The following is a 17,639-nucleotide window of genomic DNA, read 5'->3' as shown; positions in this document are numbered from 1 at the left end:
TTTTCCCAATGATTATGGTCTTTAAAAGCAACAACTGTTTTGTTGTTATAAGATGAAAAAGTTCAGAATATCCTTTACACCACGCACATATATTTGATGCTACTAACTCGTACACCAAAAGTGGGTAAGATGGTAAATTTTGTGTTTTTAAAATTTAAAAAAAAGCTCCTTTCTTTTTCTTCACCTCCTATATTCTGATGAGTTCAATTATAATGTTAATGCAAAGGATAGAGAGAAAAGCAAAGAGCACAAGTGTTTCAACAATGTAGAAAGTACCAATAAAACAGGTAGTCCCACATTCTTCTTATCAGTAATTTTGTTCTTAACCTGGAAATATTTTGAACCTCAACCAAAATATTATCCAGTGAGTAAGGCAATAAAGGATAGTGGTTAAAGGCCTTTTGGAATCCCAAAGCTCAGCTACTATTCTGACTTTGCTACTAAGTGTTGTGTGACCTTGGTAAGATACTTTCATTCATTCACTCATTCGTTCGTTTACCAAAAATATTTTCATGTGGGTAATAAACCTGGGAAAATAACTCCAGTACTTATGTATAGGACTGTTCTAAGGAGTAAATAATTCACATAAACATGCCAGGCACAATTATTGGCACTCTGTAACTTCGTGTGTGTGTGTGTGTGTGTGTGTGTGTGTGTGTGTGTGTGTTAACTTTGAAGTCTAGAGAGTAGGACAATGAATAGGGTAATTTCAACTAAAATAAGTCTAGTACACTGTTACTTAAAGATTAATCTATTTTGTTGAAATTATGGTATTATCAAGTCAGATGCTATTTAGCAAATCATTGCTGTCTCTTGATCAATCTTTCAAAGTGTATACTCCTCTATTTTAAAGAATCCGTCTCTCCCAGGGAAAAGCAATGTCATCTCAGGTATTCGAAGATGTTTGCTATGGAGACAGCTTCCTACAAAGCCCAGAAGATGGTGAAATCTGAGATTAGCCATCAGAGTTCCTTGATCCTCTCACTTCATTAGGGAACTAGGCCTTATTTGGGAGAGAGGGGGACCACATAATCAAACACCCATATAAAACTGCCCTACGGTAAGACTGGACCAGTCTCCTCCTGGGGGAATGAGGACTGGGCATTTTCGAAAACGGTTCCGGGAGCCTACAACTCTTGCGGTCAGCAGAGCGGCGGCGACCCGCAGGCAGGCTGGTGCAGAGGGAGTCCTATTTCCAGGCGGGCCCGGGCCTGGCGACCGCCGGACCGCGGGCCTGCTCTTCCCCAGGACCCCACGGCGGCTGGCAGGCCCGGGCCCCGACAGCTCCCGCAGGCGCGGTGGGGTGGGGGCGAGCTGCGCGACGGCCAGGCCCCAAGGCAGGAGAGAAGGGGCACTGAGGTCTCACCGCGGGCCGAGGGCAGAGGGTAGAGCTTCTCGGCCTTCTGAAGGAAGCGCTGGGCCTTCTCGCGGTTGCCGGCATTCAGGGCCTCCCGGGCGATCTCGACACATTTCTCTGCCTCATCCCGGTTCCCCTCCATGGCTTGCGCCTGGTTCCCTTTCCTCGGGAAGAACAGCTACGACGGGGAAGCCGCCGCCGCCGAGGAGGCGAGGCCAGCCCGGGTGGGGGCGTGCGGCGGCGAGCGGGGAGGAGCACAGGGGACCGTGGCGGCGGCGGCCCGGGCGCACGGGCGGGCCTCGCAGCTCCGCCTCCTCACAGCGGCCTCCCCGCCCCCCGCGGCCCGCTACGGCGCGAGCCGCATCTTCTCCAGCCCCGGACCGATCTCCTGGGCCTGGGCGTCCCAGCCCACGTGGCGGCCGATAGAAAGAGCCGACTGGTTCAAAGCCAAGGAGCCCACCACAGCCCGCGGGCGACAGCAGCCCCGCGCGGAGAGGGGTGGGGACGGGGCCGCCGGCATCGAGAGCGCCGTGCCCCTTGACCTCCGGGCGCGGCCGGCGTAAATAGGAGCCCGCCCTGCGTGCGGCCGGGACGGCGGGGTAGGGGAGGAGACTCAAAAAATTCCCAGGGAGCGAGGCCCCGCCTCTGGGCCCCTCGTCCGTGGGAGGATTCGGTCAGGTGAGGATCACCGTGTCAGTCCCACACTTGGCACTTCCGGCACGCCAGAGCTTCATTGGACCCTAACCCTGGGGCTTGCTTTACTGCCTCATTCCAGACTGTATCTATAGTTTTCCAAAAGATACAAATTTAATCTGGAATTTGCAATTATTCTGATGAAAGCAGATCCAAGCAGCGGTAATCCTAGGCCAAGATAAAAAGGACCAGCTCTTTCACCTATTAATACTTCCTTTTCCATTTTTATAACATTACCTCTAGGAAGTACCATGCCCTGTTGATCTCAGTGATGGGAAAAGGACCACTTAGAATGTTTGGCAATGTCCATATTTAAAGTTAAAAAAAAATTTTTCAGAACTTGTATCAAAACGTTAAAGATCCACTGCAACCCAACCAAAATTTTTACATGTTGAGTGGGTCGAGCTATTGTTAGCAGCATCAACTACTATCCTTACTACTTACAAAGGAATCCTCATTATCTATTAAAAAAAAGAGTATATTCCCAAAGTTATGACTGATTAACTTTCAGACTTCAAAACAGTGCCTGGCACCCAGAAAGCAGTAATTCTACCTATCCTAAACTGAAAAGTTCTTAATGTGGAAGTAGCTATGCAGATAACTTCCCCACCTACCCAAGTCCATCAGTTAACAGTGCAATGATGTAGTGCTGTCACATACTGACAAGCACAGGCAAGGCAAACAGTGCAAAAAAGAGCAATTATCCCTCTCCAGTTCCTGCCAAACTTCTAAAATCTTTTAAGAGCTCATTATATAATATTAAAAAGAAAAAAAAAAAAAAAAGAAAAATGCAGTTGGTTACCTGACTGGTGATCTAGAGAGTAACTGTTTAATTCCTAAAGGAAAAAAATGTGCTTGATTATTGCTGGATGAGATGTTCCAAAGAACCATTTCTATTACAATCAAACAATTTTAGAACAACTAGTTTGGGATATGACCTTTATTGAACTTATCCACCAGAGTGGAAATAATGTCTGTACAAAACCAAATGTTTGTTACTATAACTTCTGCATCACAATTAAAATCCAAACAGTTTTTTAAAAACAGTCAACTCAATCAAAACCCACTACTTCAGAATCAATAGCTTCTTTGAAGCCACAGTAACACTTAAATATGGTTAAGACTCGAATGCAGAAATTTGGTTGGTTGGAAAGCTAATTAAACTTCCAACTTGCTCAAATAGAATTACAAAAAGGCAAAATTGTGTTTTTTTTTCACAGAGATACAGTCCACTGGAATCACCAACACTGGACAGCTGTTAAGAGTATTAGAGTCCTGAGATAATAAGGAATCCAGGCATCCTTTAAACAGTCTTCTGTTGTCCTTTCTTCCCAATCAGAGATTTGTGGATATGAGGGATGACACCTAGGAGAGTGACATGGATTAATTCTTCTTTCAGTACATTTTTTAAATGACAGTATTTGAAACCAAGGCAGTTGACTGCTCAATTGGTAGTCTTTAAAAACTTAAAAGTTCAAATATTGAGTTATACAAAAAAACTCAAACCATACTGCATCAATAAAAATATACTTAACATCCTCTTTCAGACTACAATCCATTATTAAAACTAAAAATTCTCTCCTTTTCTAAGTTTACTTAAAAATTTGAATTACATACCACCACCAGCAATTGTAGCCTTGATGAGAGAGTCCAATTCTTCATCTCCACGAATAGCAAGTTGCAAGTGACGAGGGGTGATACGCTTTACCTTTAAGTCTTTTGATGCATTTCCTGCCAATTCAAGTACCTAGAAGGCATTATCTAATCAATCTTCCAACTTTCCTCAGCCAAGATCCATAAAGCAGTCAAAATTTTAACGAGTGGAAATCTACCAAATTTTCGAAGCCTCCCCCAAATAGCCTGAATGGCAAGATATGCAAAAGCTAAGGGCACGCAATTATATTTCCAAGAGCAGCAAACCCAAGCTCAGTAGGATCCTTATTTAGCACCAGCTCCCTCTAGCGTTCCCTTTGGTTTCTCGCCGCGCTTAGGGCCTGGGAGTTTTCTTGCATCACTTTCCTCCTTCCCTCACGCTGCTTTCCCCCGCCCCCTAAACCTTTTCCAGATTACAGGCGTACACCCATTTACCTCTGCGGTGAGGTACTCCAGGATGGCTGCGCTATACACAGCAGCAGTCGCGCCCACACGTCCATGGCTGGTTGTCCTAGATTTCAGGTGTCGATGAATACGGCCCACAGGGAACTTAATTTTAAGCACACAAACAAATGCATAAAGATAATGAGTCAAATACGGGCAAATTACACGCGCGCCAAAGCAAGGGGCACGGACACTGGTGCAGCAACGCGCCCTGGCACCTACACACGTGATCGATGCCCCCCCATATTTATCGTATCCGCAAGCTTAAGTCGCGACACCCCATCACCCACGCAAAGATGAAACGCCCATCCAGAGCAATGATAAACAAGAAAGGAGGTGTAAAGAAAAAGCCATGGCAGTCACACTGCACAAACAACTACTGACCTGCAAGCCGGCTCTCTGCGAGCGGGAAACCGCCTTTGTCTTGGCCTTTCCGGAGTCCTTCCCAGCCTTACCACCAGCCTGCAGCGCGCAGACGCCCGCGAGCGGAGGAGGAACGGAGAATATAGAATTACCAGGGCGGTGCGCCCCTCCCCCATCGCGCGTCCCGGGCGCGAGCGCGTCCCCGCGCCCCGCCGGGGTCTCTGGCCCGCCGCGCACTGCAACGGCGACCCCGCCCGCTGCCCCCCGCCGCGCGCCCGCCGCGGCCGCGCGCCTCCGCCCGCTGGCCCCCAGCGGCGCTGCGCGCGCCACCCAACCCCAACCGTCGCCGCCCGCCGCGAGATCGGGGGCTGCTCCGCTTGCAGCCGACAAAACACCTCCCCCCGCACTTCCAAATCCCGTCTCCGCGCGTTCCCAACCGTCGCCACTTCATTCCCATCCCCGTAACGGGTTTTTCCCCCCGCCGTCAAAAAGCCGCGGAGTCATCGAGCGTCTCTTCGAAGTTTACCATCTCAAATTCTGCTGAAGCTCAGACAAGCAAGGCAGAGAAAAGGCGAGAAAAGGCTAGTCAGACACACAGCGAGATCCCACCACCTACTCCTTCGTCGCACCGCGATTCAAACTGCGCTGTCTCCCGCCTTCCCCGCTCCCTTTATACTGCAGAATGTTCCCTCATCCGGGAACTCGGATTGCTCATCCCACCAATGGCTGCCACCCGCCCTCGGGACGCGTCCTTGAGGCCTCAGCCAATGAGCAAGCGAAGAAAAGGGCGGAGGGGCGGGTGCTTCAAAACTCGAGCCATGATTGGGGCATGGGGAGGAGGTGGGGGAGGGCGGAGGGATGAGACTTGGGGAGAAGAAGGGCACAGCGGCGGGAGGAAAGAAACAGAGCGATCTAGGCTCGGTGAGCGCGGAGATCAGCCGGTTGCTGTCACGTGTCTGAAAGGAGGAGCTGAAAGGCCCAGGGGAGGAGCACGCGGTAGCGTCTCCTGCCCCCACCCTGGTCCTCTAGAGGAGTTCTGGTGACCACGTGAAGTTGCCTCAGGGTCTAGCCCACCCTCCTCAACTCTTAACCCCGAGCTCCTAGCCAGCAAAGATCTGCTTCCCCGCATTCTTCTTCCGAGACCCGGGGCTCCAGGCATGCTGCTCCCCTGTCCAGTCTCAATTCCCGGAGGCTCCTCCTGTCTGACAGGTGGCACAGACATGTTCAGTAGAAGAGCTCAGGTCTGCCCTGACCCGGCGAACCACAACCTTGAAAGAGATTCCGGGTGCCCCCGCCACACACTGGCGAGTCCCCTGCCACCGACTGCACTTCATTTTCTGCTGAATCTTTCACCCTTTCTTTCCTTACAAATAGTTCCGCGGGAACAAATGGTGGAGCCAAGTCACCTCGCCGGTCACAAAAGATCATTTTGTCTACCCACAGGAAGCTTGGGGTGAGGCGGTATTTTGTTTTTCCTTTAATCAAATCATGAACCTTGTTTTTCTGGAGACTACACATCCACGGGTTATATCAATAATGTAGTGTCTAAAGTTGATTTAGTGAAACCTCGAAGCTATTATGTGTCAACTTTTCTACACTAAACATTTTGCTACATGACAAATGTTCGGTAAATGTCAGTGGGGTAACTAACATGATTCACAAGCAGTTACAGATGGTCCATGTAATCAATTACAAATGGTGGGCTTAAAAAATAGTACTGTACTCACAGTGCTATCATAATGCCTGCTACAGGGCCAACTAATAGATTAATAACACCTGCATATATTTCAAGTTGCATGGGGACAGTAATGATCTATAGTTTTCGTATTTATTGTGCTTAATAGTGCATTACACTTTTAAATATAATCAAATACTTTCAACGTGGAGAAAATTTTGAAAGGAACTCTGAAGTACTTTAGATTCGGTTTTAATTTGAAATTTAATTTTATCAAAGAATCTCCCCTTATCTGGGAGATAAATTCTAGAGAAGAGGTTCCCAGTAATTTTTATAATAAGATTTAGCGATTCTTCTCCGTGGAACTAAGGAATTATTATGATGTCATCACTAGCAAGAATGTAATGGCAATAGAAAGCTGTGACACGTGATGTAATACTTAACCTTGGCTCCAATGAGGCTTCATGATGTATAGCTCTCTAACCAAAGTTAGTATCTTCTCCAATTTAAACAATTATTTATGAGCTCTTTTCTTTGAAGCCTAACTAAAGGAATTCACTGTGGCCTCACTGAATAGTTGTTGAGAAGCTGAATTCAGGTGCAGATAGTCATGAATTGTGCCTCTAGCTTCTCCTGCTTCATCTTAGTTATTAACCTTTTGGAGATTCAATTCCTCCTGCCACTCCCGCCCCCACTGTGGGTGTGTGGGTGTGTGCCCCTGCGCGCGCGCGCGCGCGCGCGCGCGCGCACACACACATACACACACACACACACACACACACACACACACCAGGGATTGAGCCCAAGGGCACTTAACCACTTAACCATATCCCCAGCCCCTTTTTTTGAGACAAGGGTCTCACCGTGTTGCTTAAGGCCCTGATAAGTTGCTGAGGCTGGCTTTGAACTTGTGATCCTCCTTCGTAGGCTTCCCAAGCTGTGGGGATTACAGGTGTGTGCCACTGTGCCTGGCTCAAGACCTCTTTTTTTTTTAATATTTATTTTTTTAGTTGAATTTGGACACAATATTTTTATTTTATTTATTTATGTGGTACTGAGGATTGAATCCAGGGCCCCACACTTGCCAGGCAAGCGCTCTACCACTGAGCCACAACCCCAGCACTCAAGTCCTCTTTTGAAATAGGTATAGTATGACCTATTTTCCACATAGTTGTTGAAAGATTAGAGAGAAGGTATACAATGTATGAGTAGCATGTAGTTGGCACATAGTAAGTACTTGATAAATAACTACATTGGATTTCAGAGAGAGATGAAATAAAGTATCTTTTATTCCTAAATCCTTTTTTCCTGACTAGTATATTTGCTTCCACTGACTGAAAGTAGCAAACCTGAAACCTATCCAAAATATACAAAACCAAATCACTCAACATCCAAAAATCCAAAATTGGTTTAATATACCCAATAAATTTCCTTGTTCTTGAGATAACAAGACAATATCTGTTTCCCCACTTTTCAGAGCAGTTGTATAATAATTTCCAATTTCCTTTCCTGCCCTGGAAAAGGTATAATGCAAAAATGTTAGTATTCTTGGCTTACCTTCTCTCTACTTGTATTCATAATAATACATGTATTTGTAATAATACATGTATTTATAGTAATAAAGGTATACATAATATATGTATAATATACCAAAACTATGTAATTCTATTTGTTCAATGCCATATCAAATTAACTACTTAATGAATTTTCTTCTGTCATGAGAAATGAAAAACTAATAGAAGTAGATGCCCCCGCTATTATTATCTTTAATAGCCTTTTCCTAACATCCAAACTTTCTCTCAAACATATTTGTTAACTACTTTTGTTTATGACATTTTCTGTAGAGAATTGGAAATTCTCAACTGGGGAATTTTTAATTTTTCAACTATGTCTTGCATTAAATACCTCTTTTTAAGTAAATAGGAACAGATTTCCCAGTTACGTAAAAGGATTTTAGTTATATTTATATAACTATAGCATTCTTCATTAGAATCTTGATTCTTGCTGAATGCCACAGTACAGGCCTAAGATCTCAGCCATTGGGAGGCTGAGGCAGGAGGATCAAAAGTTTAAGGCCAGCCTCAGCAATTCAATAAGACTGTCTCAAAAAAAAAATTTTTTTTTAAAAGACTGGGAATGTAGCTTAGGAATAGAGCACTCCTTGGTACAATCTCAGTACCCCCCTCCCAAAAAAACCCTTATTTTCACTTAGAACATTCACTAAAAATGTGCTTTTGAGGATTCATTCAGAAAATGAGCTCTAGTGTGATATAATACAAAATATTAACCAAGAATAAAAGAATTGGGATTAAGTCTGGGCAGCTACTCACTAGCTATATGCCCTGGAATAATTTCAACTCTGAGCCACAGTTTTTTCATTGATTGGATAAACTAACCTTATAAAATTGTTAAAGAATTTCATGAAGTGAGGAGAATACAAAGCATGATGTATTAATGTGTGACACAAAAGTCATTCATATTTCTCCATGAATTCTTCACACAAATATGACAGTAAGTCTTTGAATTTAATTGTGTTAAAACCAAGTCCATGTGTTTGAATTCCATCTGCACCTCCTCGACCACAGATGACACACACTTGGCAATTCCAAAATGCTAGACATAGAGTACAAAAAGGATCAACAGACTCTACTTATCCCAGACCCACTGCCATTCAGGAAAAGTAATTCAAAGATTGTGTGACCTAATACCTCTTTTATTACAGCACTAACTTTTTCCACATCTAAAAGTCCTCAGAATTTTTGGAAATATAATGTTTTGACATCAAAATTCAAGGGTATTGGGCTGAGGACATAGTTCAGTTGGTAGAGTGTTTGCCTCACATGGACAAGGCCCTAGGTTCAATCCCCAGCACCACAGGAAGAAAAAAAATCTCAAGAGTATTAACTTCTCATATTATTCTTTCATCATCTATTGTTGATAGATATCAATATTGATCTTTAGGATTTGGGGAATTGGTGAAGTAAGTCTATAAATTGTTTTCCCAAATATGATCTTACTTGACTGTATCTGTATTTTGTAAGACTTATCTGTCCAGCTAACATGCAAATCGACATGCATAGTGATATCCTCACCACATTTCTAACAATCAAATTGTTATAGAAATTTGTTACAGTTTGGATCTAGAAATGTTCCTTGAAAAGCCCATGTTTCAAAAGCATGATCCCTAATGCAGAAATGTTCAGAGGTGAAATGATTAGATCATGAGAGCTGTGTGAAACCTCATTAAGGACTTAATCCATTTGATGGATTAATAATTCAAATAGATTGTATGGTGGTAACTGTATGCAAGTGTGGCATAGCTGAAGGAAGGCCGTCACAGGGAGGGTACACTTAGGGATTATGTCTTGTTCCTGGCTCTTCACTTTCTTTCTACTTCCCAGTTGCTATGAGCTGAGCAGTTTTCCTTTTCCATGCCTTCTACTGTGACTTTCTGCCTTAGGCCAGAGCAATAGAGTCAACTGAACATAGACTGAAGCTCTGAAACCGTGAACCCAAAATAAACTTTTTCTCCTATAAGTTGTTCTCTTTAGGTATTTGGGGCACAGTGACGAAAATTGACTGACACAACATTTAACATTTTTATTATCATATTGTCTTCTTTTGTCTCTTGCTTTATATAACCAAGACAGAATATAATACCAGATACTATAACACATTATATATAATCACTCCCTAATAATGTAATCACCCCCTAATAATGATTGGTTCTATCAGTCTATTAAGTAAAATAGAGCATATTCATTCAGTTGTTCTTGCCAGAGAGTGTGCCAAGCAATAGCAATTAGGAAACAAGATATGAAGGTCTTAAGTCCTTCCTCCCTCAGTCTAGCTTAGACAATTAGTAAAACAAGGCTTTACTCATTAAGACCACATTAATGAGCTATTATAAAGTGAGTATCAGATTAGCTGCCAAATTGACAGTACCTTTAATTTAAAAGACAGACAATTGTAGACTGGAGTGTTTTGAAGAGTTCATGTTTAACTGGACTAAGAAGAGAGTTTGGAATATCAAGTTGTTATAAAGTAGTAGCAGTTAGAAGGTAGTTATGACAGAGTTTTCTAGTTATTATCCTACATCCACTTTTCCACCTCCCTCAGTATCAGAAAGTTTGAGCAGGACTCATGGTTTCTTAATCCATTCTGTGCTACTGTAGCAAAATGCCTGAGGCTGGGAATTATAAAGAGCAGAAATTTATTTCTCACAGTTATGGAGAATCAGAACACTCAGTTGTCTGGATGAGGGTTACTCTTTGCTTCTGAGATGGTGCCTTGATGCTGCATCCTCTAGAGGGGATGAATCTATATCCAGTGAACAGAAAGGTAAAAAGAGATGAAATCTTCTCAAGACCTTTTGTACATTGGTGAGGATAGATCCCTCATGATCAGTCACCTCTTAAAGGCTGCCCCTCCCAACACTGTTAAGTTGGGGATTAAGTTTCAGTTTAGTATTGGAAGGGACAAAAATATTTAAATCACAGCACATGGTCATCAGAATGAAACTGAATTTGGTCATGAAAATAAGCTTTTTCCCAAAGGTGAAAGCAGCAGTGGTAAGTGCAACATACAGAAAATGTCCTTAAATAAGATAAGTCAGTTCTCCTTTTCTTCTTTTTTTTATATTAGTAAGCATTTTTTAATTTATATATGACAGCAGAATGCATTAGAATTCTTATTATATAGAGAGAGCACAATTTTTCTTATCTCGGGTTTAAACACAATATATTCACACCAATTTGTGTCTTCATACCTGTACTTTGGATAATAATGATCACCACATTCCATCATCATTAATAACTCCATTTCCCCTCCCTTCCCCTCCAACCCCTCTGCCCTATCTAGAATTCATCTATTCCTCCCATGCTCCCTCTCCCTACCCCACTATGAATCAGCCTCCTTATATCAGAGACAACATTCGGCATTTGGTTTTTTGGGATTGGCTAACTTCATTTAGCACTTTCTTCCTGCTGCAGTCTTGCTGGGCACAATTCAGGAGCCACTTGTCAAAAGAAACGAACTTTATTTTTAGAACCACACAGGCCAAACAAAACAGCTCCTCAGGAAACCCTGAGCCCAGCTGCCACCAACCGCTTCCACAAGCCTCTCACACCAACACAAGCCTCACCACCTCCCACAATCCTCCTGCTCTTGAGGCCGATTGGCTGGGTCGTGTGGGCGGAGCCAAAGAAGTCCCCCAATGAACATCACCGCAGAGGAGCCAATCAGCTAGATGTTGCTGGGGCCGCTGTGAGCCAATCATCAGCTGGCAGTCTGAAAGTTTGCTGGGGCCTCTTCGGCTGTGGCTCTCAACACTTCCCTAACTCCATTACTAACTGGAATGAAGACAGAGTTTGAGCACCTTTTTGTACCATGAAATGAATTTGGGAACATAGGTCAAACATGAGAGAATGATAAAAGGATCAATGGTCTTTGATATTATGGAATATCAAACTTGCCATGGATCTCCCTGAAATTTTCCTTTTGGTGGTGGTTAGGGATTGAACCAGGGACTTGTGTATGCTAAGAAAGTGCTCTAGCACTGACATATCTCCTCAGTCCTTTTTTAAGTTTTGAGACAGTGTCTGACTAAGTTGCCAAGACTGGCCTCAAACTTGCCATCCTCTTGCCTCAGCCTTCCAAGTGACTGGGATTACAGGCATACATCACTGCACCTGGCTGTTTGAACCCCTCTTATTTTGGTTTGTCTGTCGCTAGCAGCTGAACTCAATTCTAACTATTTGTAGTACAGAGGATATGTTCTAGGACTCCTAGTGGATGCCTGAAACCACTGATAACACAAAATGCTGTATCCTCTAGAGGGGATGAATCTATGAATTGTTTTTCCTCATACATATATACATACATACCTATGAGAACATTTACTTTATTTATTAGACACAGTAAGAGATTAAAACAACAATGAAATAGAGCAATAACAATATACTGTAATAAAATTTGTGTGAATGTGGTCTTTCAAAAATATTGTTTTATACTCACCTTGTGATGATGTGATATGATACAATGTCTAGGTAATGAGAATGAATGAGGTAAATGATGTAGGTATTGTGACATAGCATTAGGCTACTATGTAAGCATAATGTGAACACAATCATGCAATCCCACAAGAGTTATTAAGGGACTAACTTGGGAGATGTATACAATGTGAATATGCTAGACAAGGATAATTCATGTCGTAGGCTGGAAGTAGCAGGAATTGTAAGATTTCATCACACCACTCAAAATAATGTACAATCTAAAATTTATAAATTGTTTATTTCTGGAAATTTCCACTCGACATTCAGACTGGTTGATTTCAGGTAACTATAATCACAGAAAGCAAAACCACGAAAAAGGGGGGAACTTCTATACATCAACACCCTAAATACTTGGAGAAACATAGCAGAGTTTACCTTGAAGAACTGAGAAATCTAATATTCCTGAGAAGGGGAAAATACAGTGTTCCTCAATTTTAGCACACCATGGCATACAAAGAAAATTGTAAAAGAAATTTTTTGTTATAATGCTGGCAATATTGACATTGCTTGGGTATAAAGCCAAATACTTGCATAACACTTAAACCAAGAGAAGGTTGTAAAAGATCTTGAAGGAAAAAATGTAAAGATTTAGTGACCGTGACTTTTAGGAAGGTATAGATATCAAGGTAGATATCAAGGACATAGTATCAAAGAAAATACCCAGGTGTTTTAGACTGGTGGTCTGAAACATAAAGTGGGAAAACCATCTATAGAGACAGGAAAATAAAAAGGGTGGATGTGAATGGATAGAGAAGAGAGTGAGCCAGAAAAGCTGTGAAAAGAACTGACAGTGGAATCCAGGTGAAATTTTCTGGTAGTATATTGGCAGTAAAGGAAGGGATGGTGAAAGGAATCAATTTCAAACATATCTCCCAGTTGATGTTCAGTGAAGGCAGAGAAATGATAGCTGATGGTAAAAGAGTGCAACTGGATAAGAGGAAAAACTTCTATGGCACAATAGGATAACTATGGTTGGCGAGTTAATTGTGTATTTCAAAAAATAGCTAGTAGGATTTTGAGTGCTCCCAACACAAATAAATAATAATGTTTAAGTTTGTGGATATGCCAATTACCTTATCAGGTCATTGTACATTATATACATATTTTGAAATATCACACTGTACCCCATAAATATGTATAAAAACTGCCGATTTGAAAGGGCTTATAAAAGATATATACTGAGGAGTGTTCTGACAAAAAGTTAGATGATCTTGTTACCACAGATGAGAATAGCAAAGAAAAGAATGACTACAAACAAAAGCAGAATTGAAGCATGATTTCACTGTGGGCCCAGTGACTGCACGCTGAACAAGACAACTCCTTGTGGTTACACCATCTGATAAGATTCTGTTCAGAACATTACCACATGTGCATTGTTAGCTCTGTGTGATTCATATTAATCTGATGTTGATCTTTAATATACTCCTCTGTTTACTAAAAGTGATAATATTGCCATAGATTCTGTGACTCGATCAGGTATCATCAGAACTTTTTGTTGTTACATAAATCTCTTAATACTCCACATGACTAGAGAATGATAACTGAGAAAAGCTCATTGGCTAAATGCTGTAACTGTGAAATTCTTCACAACTTGTTAGTATTATAAGGAATCCAAATACCTCCTTCATTCTAAGGAGGAAAAAAAGGCCCCACAAAAAGACTGGAGGCTGAATATTCTCTTATTTGTGGATGCTAACCTCAAACAGAGGAGGTTGGGGAGGGGAATAATAGAAATAGATTGGACTGAACATGAGATGATAGAGGGATGGGGTTGGGGAGGGGAACAGCAAGGACAATAGAAGTAATTGGTCATAACTTTCCTAGCATTGTATTTGTATACACCACCAGATAACTCCGCATTATGTGTGACCACAAGAGTGGGGACCTAATAGAATAAGTTATATGTGTATTCTGCCAAAAATACATTCTACTGTCATGTATAACTAAAAATTAAAATTAAAAAAATATTTAAAGACCAGAGTTTATAAACATTGATGGGTTGTGTCACTGCAGTATGCTAATTTTAAATCCTTTAGGCATATACCAAGGAGTGGGATAACTGGATCAAATGGTGGTTCCATTCCATTATAACAGCTAATTCACAATAGCTAAGCTATGGAATCAGCCTAGTGTCTTTCAACAGATGAAAGAATAAAGAAAATTATATATATATATATATATATATATATATATATATATATATGATGGAATATTACTCAGCCATAAAGAAGAATGAAATAAATTATGGCATTTCAGGTAAATGGATGAAACAGGAGGCTATCTTACTAATGGAAATAATCCAGTTCCCAAAACCAAAGCCTGAATGTTCTCTCTGATAGGCAGATGCTAACACACAATTAGGGGAGGGCAGGAAAGATTAGAAGTTCATTGAATTAAACAAAGGGGTTGAGGGAAAGAAGGGGAATGGGAATAAGAAAGACCATAGAATGAAGCAAACATAACTTTCCTATGTTCATATATGAATACATGACCAGTGAAACTCTGTATCATGTACAACCACAAGAATGAGATCCTAATTAGAATGTTATACTTTGTGTATGTATAGTATGTCAAAATATACTCTATTGTCATGTATATCTAAAAAAGAACAAATAAAAATATAAAAAAATAAACCCAGATTTTATACTTAAAAAAAAAGATAAGAGTTTAAAAGAACACAATGTATACTTCACACCCTTTCAGAGATTCAGCCTTAGGGTAAAAACCATATAAAAGGTGGGGCCATCACATTACTTATGAACCCAAAAACAGATGAACATAACTACCCAGACCTCTCAGTTGGATGGAAATGGCTCTGAGAAGAGACTCAGGTTTTTCCACACCCATAGATTTTCTGAATTCTGGGTGTGTATGCATGTGTGTGTTTGAGTGGGTATGGTGAAGGAAAGAAAATCATTTGTTAGCACAGTATGACCTAGTCAAAGCTACCTAAATATGGCTGTCAACTCATCTAAGAGACATCTTGTTAGATATTGGAACTATTTAAAGGAGTGTATCCCAGTTGGATAGAAAATTACCCTTATTGGGATTTAATATTGCCAGGGTCCATGCAGGGGATAAAAGAATTGTTGAATAGCGCATAGGAATAGATATGTCAGCAGGTTTAGATTATTTAAGACATGTTATTAAAGAAGGTCGACTGCTCTAAAATACTTCCAAGTGATTATTTACTTTTCTAAGGCATTTCAGGAGTTTTCAGTGAACTTGCATCCATAGTCTCATTTCCACCTGCAAACATCTAAGGTAGGCAGGAACATGACTTATCTCCTTTTTAAAAGACAAAGAAATAGACTTCTGGAACATTCAGACACAGAAGATCAGATGAGGAGCCTCCATGTTCTTTCTATAGACTTGTACTTTTAAATGGAAAACTTCTCAGAAAAGGATTTAATTTAAAACTTGTGTCCATACAGAACTGTGATTTTTCTGTGTCTTAAATAAAATATGTAAACTCTTTCTCTGAACAATCTTAAGACTTCAATGCTATTCTTTCTAGATGGGTACTGTTTTCACTATCTTCTCGTGTCTTGATGTTTTGTGAAAGTCATTAATTTCTTCAGTAAGCCTTCTCAACTGCTCAAAATCTCATCAGGAAACAGAGTAGATCTCTTCCTCCTTTAATAGATTAGTCCAGCAACTCCAGGCAAGAGCTGTCCAAGCCATTTATCATATTTCACTACAGGATATGGAAATTTACATGTTGGCTCTCTGTTTAGTTTTTTATTTCCTGTTTTAAAGTTAAAATAGTATACTCATCTTAATTCTCCAAAATGAAGCAAGTCACTTTTTCCTCTAAGCTGAAAATTCAATAATTTTACTATATATGTAGAGAAAGGACAAAATCTAATCAGTGCTATTGTGTATTATTATAATGTGGAAGTACTTGCTTCACATCATTAATTTTATAATGTAGTAAAACTTTACTGATTTACAGAAAAGAGCTTGATCAAATTAATGAATATTTTAAATTATAGAGCACTTGAAGATAGAGTATGTACATGTATGAGCTGCATAAATATATAACAGATTTATATACTTTTGCATATGAATATCTAAAACTCCAAGGGGCTGCTAACCAGTGTTGCCAAGAAAAATACTAGTAGATTCGCTTTAAAAAAAAAAAAAAGGATTTATAAACCAGGTGCAGGTGGCACACACTCGTAATCTCAGTGACCTGGGAGGCTAAGGGGAGGATCACAGTTCAAGGCCAGCCTTGACAACTTAGCAAGATCCTGTCTCAAAATAAAAAAGAAGAGCTGAGGTTGGCTCAGTCGTAGAGTAGCCCTGGGTTCAATCCCCAGTACCACACACAAACACAAAGGACTTATAATAGCATTTTTGAAAGTATATCAAAACTCAAGAACTTTTTATTGTTTTTTGTTTGTTTGGTTTTGTACTGAATATTGAACCCAGGGCCACTTAACCACTTGAGTTACATCCTCAGTCCTTTTTTGGTGTTTTAGAGAGAGGGTCTCACTGAGTTGCTTAGGGCCTCTCTGAATTGCTGAGGCTGGCTTTAAACTAGTAATCGTCCTGCCTCAGCTTCCTAAGCCACTAGGATTACAGATTACGTGTGCCACTGCACCCAGCTCAAGAACATTTTAAATGTATGTTTAGGAGTATTTGTGTTCTCATATTAAGATGGTTTATAAATATTCTTAATGGATAGTTCAAATTATAGGTCAATTTCCAGTGACATAAAAAAACACAGATATACAAGATGGAAAATGCTACAGCTCTACTGTTGGTTGGCTGTGGTAACTTGGCCTCAAAGTCTGGGGAACATGGCTTGAAATTTCATCTACATAGCAAGCACATTTTTCTTCACACTGCATATTTTGAAGGTAGCCAAATCTCCTCAAGTCACCACTAGGTGCTGAGATGTTTCGCCTTGAATGATAACTCATGTACAAATATAAACATAAGTTTTCACCTGTTGTAAGTTCCCTTGGTCAGTTTGCTTCACACACTTCCAAAGACTGTTTTGAATGAGTGACAAAGCACCATTTCACTTATGTGCTCTCTATATGGATTATATATGTGTGTATAAACACTAGGGTAAATATGCTAAAGAATATGAAGTAATACTCTTCCCAAGACTCATTTCTACCTCCAGAACATTCCACCAGAAATACTACTGCTTCTCAGAGAGAGGCAACCATGTAATGGATTCTCATCAATGTATGTGGAAGTAAAGAGTCATTTCTAAGTCAAGGCTCTTGAAAAGTAGGAGTGCTTTCTCCTTGCACTTTTTCTGTATTGAGTACTGCATGCATATGACTCCAAAGCAGGAGAGGAGGATAAATCCACAAGATTGATCACATAAAAGAATACCTGACAACCAGAAATACCAACACTTTTGTTGTGTTGAGTCACCACA

The 17,639-nt window shown here is 41.0% G+C and overlaps 3 protein-coding genes across 10 annotated transcripts in view; 1 reads left to right on the top strand and 2 right to left on the bottom strand.

The window, feature by feature from the left end:
* Nucleotides 1-1,924, bottom strand: part of Dnajb14 (DnaJ heat shock protein family (Hsp40) member B14) — a 45,606-nt gene extending 43,682 nt beyond the window's left edge. For 2 of the 8 annotated variants that reach the window (XR_013426058.1, XR_001229771.4), the window contains exon 1: nucleotides 1,367-1,921. Coding sequence is in view for 4 of the 8 variants with exons in the window: in XM_078021879.1 (XP_077878005.1) it covers nucleotides 1,367-1,499 (133 nt within the window). In the remaining 4 variants the exon portion in view is untranslated. Of the gene's footprint in view, nucleotides 1-1,366 lie in introns of all 8 variants that reach the window. The other 6 variants (XM_040293049.2, XM_078021880.1, XR_013426056.1 and 3 more) reach the window with 5 other exon arrangements.
* Nucleotides 1,925-2,975: 1,051 nt separating this feature from the next.
* Nucleotides 2,976-5,196, bottom strand: H2az1 (H2A.Z variant histone 1). Its single transcript, XM_005325751.3, has 5 exons — nucleotides 5,037-5,196; nucleotides 4,532-4,609; nucleotides 4,139-4,252; nucleotides 3,668-3,797; nucleotides 2,976-3,415 (listed from the first exon to the last, which is right to left on the bottom strand). Exons 1-5 carry the CDS (start codon nucleotides 5,037-5,039, stop codon nucleotides 3,354-3,356), a joined length of 387 nt encoding a protein of 128 aa, XP_005325808.1. The 5' UTR covers nucleotides 5,040-5,196; the 3' UTR covers nucleotides 2,976-3,353.
* A 36-nt stretch (nucleotides 5,197-5,232) lies between these two features.
* Nucleotides 5,233-14,216, top strand: LOC120892554 (uncharacterized). Its single transcript, XM_078020745.1, has 3 exons — nucleotides 5,233-5,431; nucleotides 5,885-5,963; nucleotides 11,177-14,216. The coding sequence occupies exons 1-3, from the start codon at nucleotides 5,233-5,235 to the stop codon at nucleotides 11,556-11,558; spliced, it is 660 nt and encodes a 219-aa protein (XP_077876871.1). The 3' UTR covers nucleotides 11,559-14,216.
* Nucleotides 14,217-17,639: the final 3,423 nt, after the last annotated feature.

Source organism: Ictidomys tridecemlineatus, chromosome 9 (genome assembly GCF_052094955.1).
Source record: "Ictidomys tridecemlineatus isolate mIctTri1 chromosome 9, mIctTri1.hap1, whole genome shotgun sequence".
In the NCBI taxonomy this organism is placed as follows: Eukaryota; Metazoa; Chordata; class Mammalia; order Rodentia; family Sciuridae; genus Ictidomys; species Ictidomys tridecemlineatus.
This window is presented reverse-complemented; position numbering and strand designations above follow the sequence as displayed.

Bases quoted from the DNA above. Each gene is read 5' to 3' on its own strand.
- LOC120892554 (XM_078020745.1), top strand. From the start codon at position 5,233: ATGGCTGCCACCCGCCCTCGGGACGCGTCCTTGAGGCCTCAGCCAATG. The intron at 5,432-5,884 runs GTGAGCGCGGAG...CCTTACAAATAG, and splicing joins AACAGAGCGATCTAGGCTCG to TTCCGCGGGAACAAATGGTG. The intron at 5,964-11,176 runs GTGAGGCGGTAT...TTCCTGCTGCAG, and splicing joins CTACCCACAGGAAGCTTGGG to TCTTGCTGGGCACAATTCAG.
- H2az1 (XM_005325751.3), bottom strand. The intron at 3,798-4,138 runs GTAAATGGGTGT...AATGCCTTCTAG, and splicing joins TGGAGTACCTCACCGCAGAG to GTACTTGAATTGGCAGGAAA. The intron at 3,416-3,667 runs GTATGTAATTCA...TCACTCTCCTAG, and splicing joins GGCTACAATTGCTGGTGGTG to GTGTCATCCCTCATATCCAC.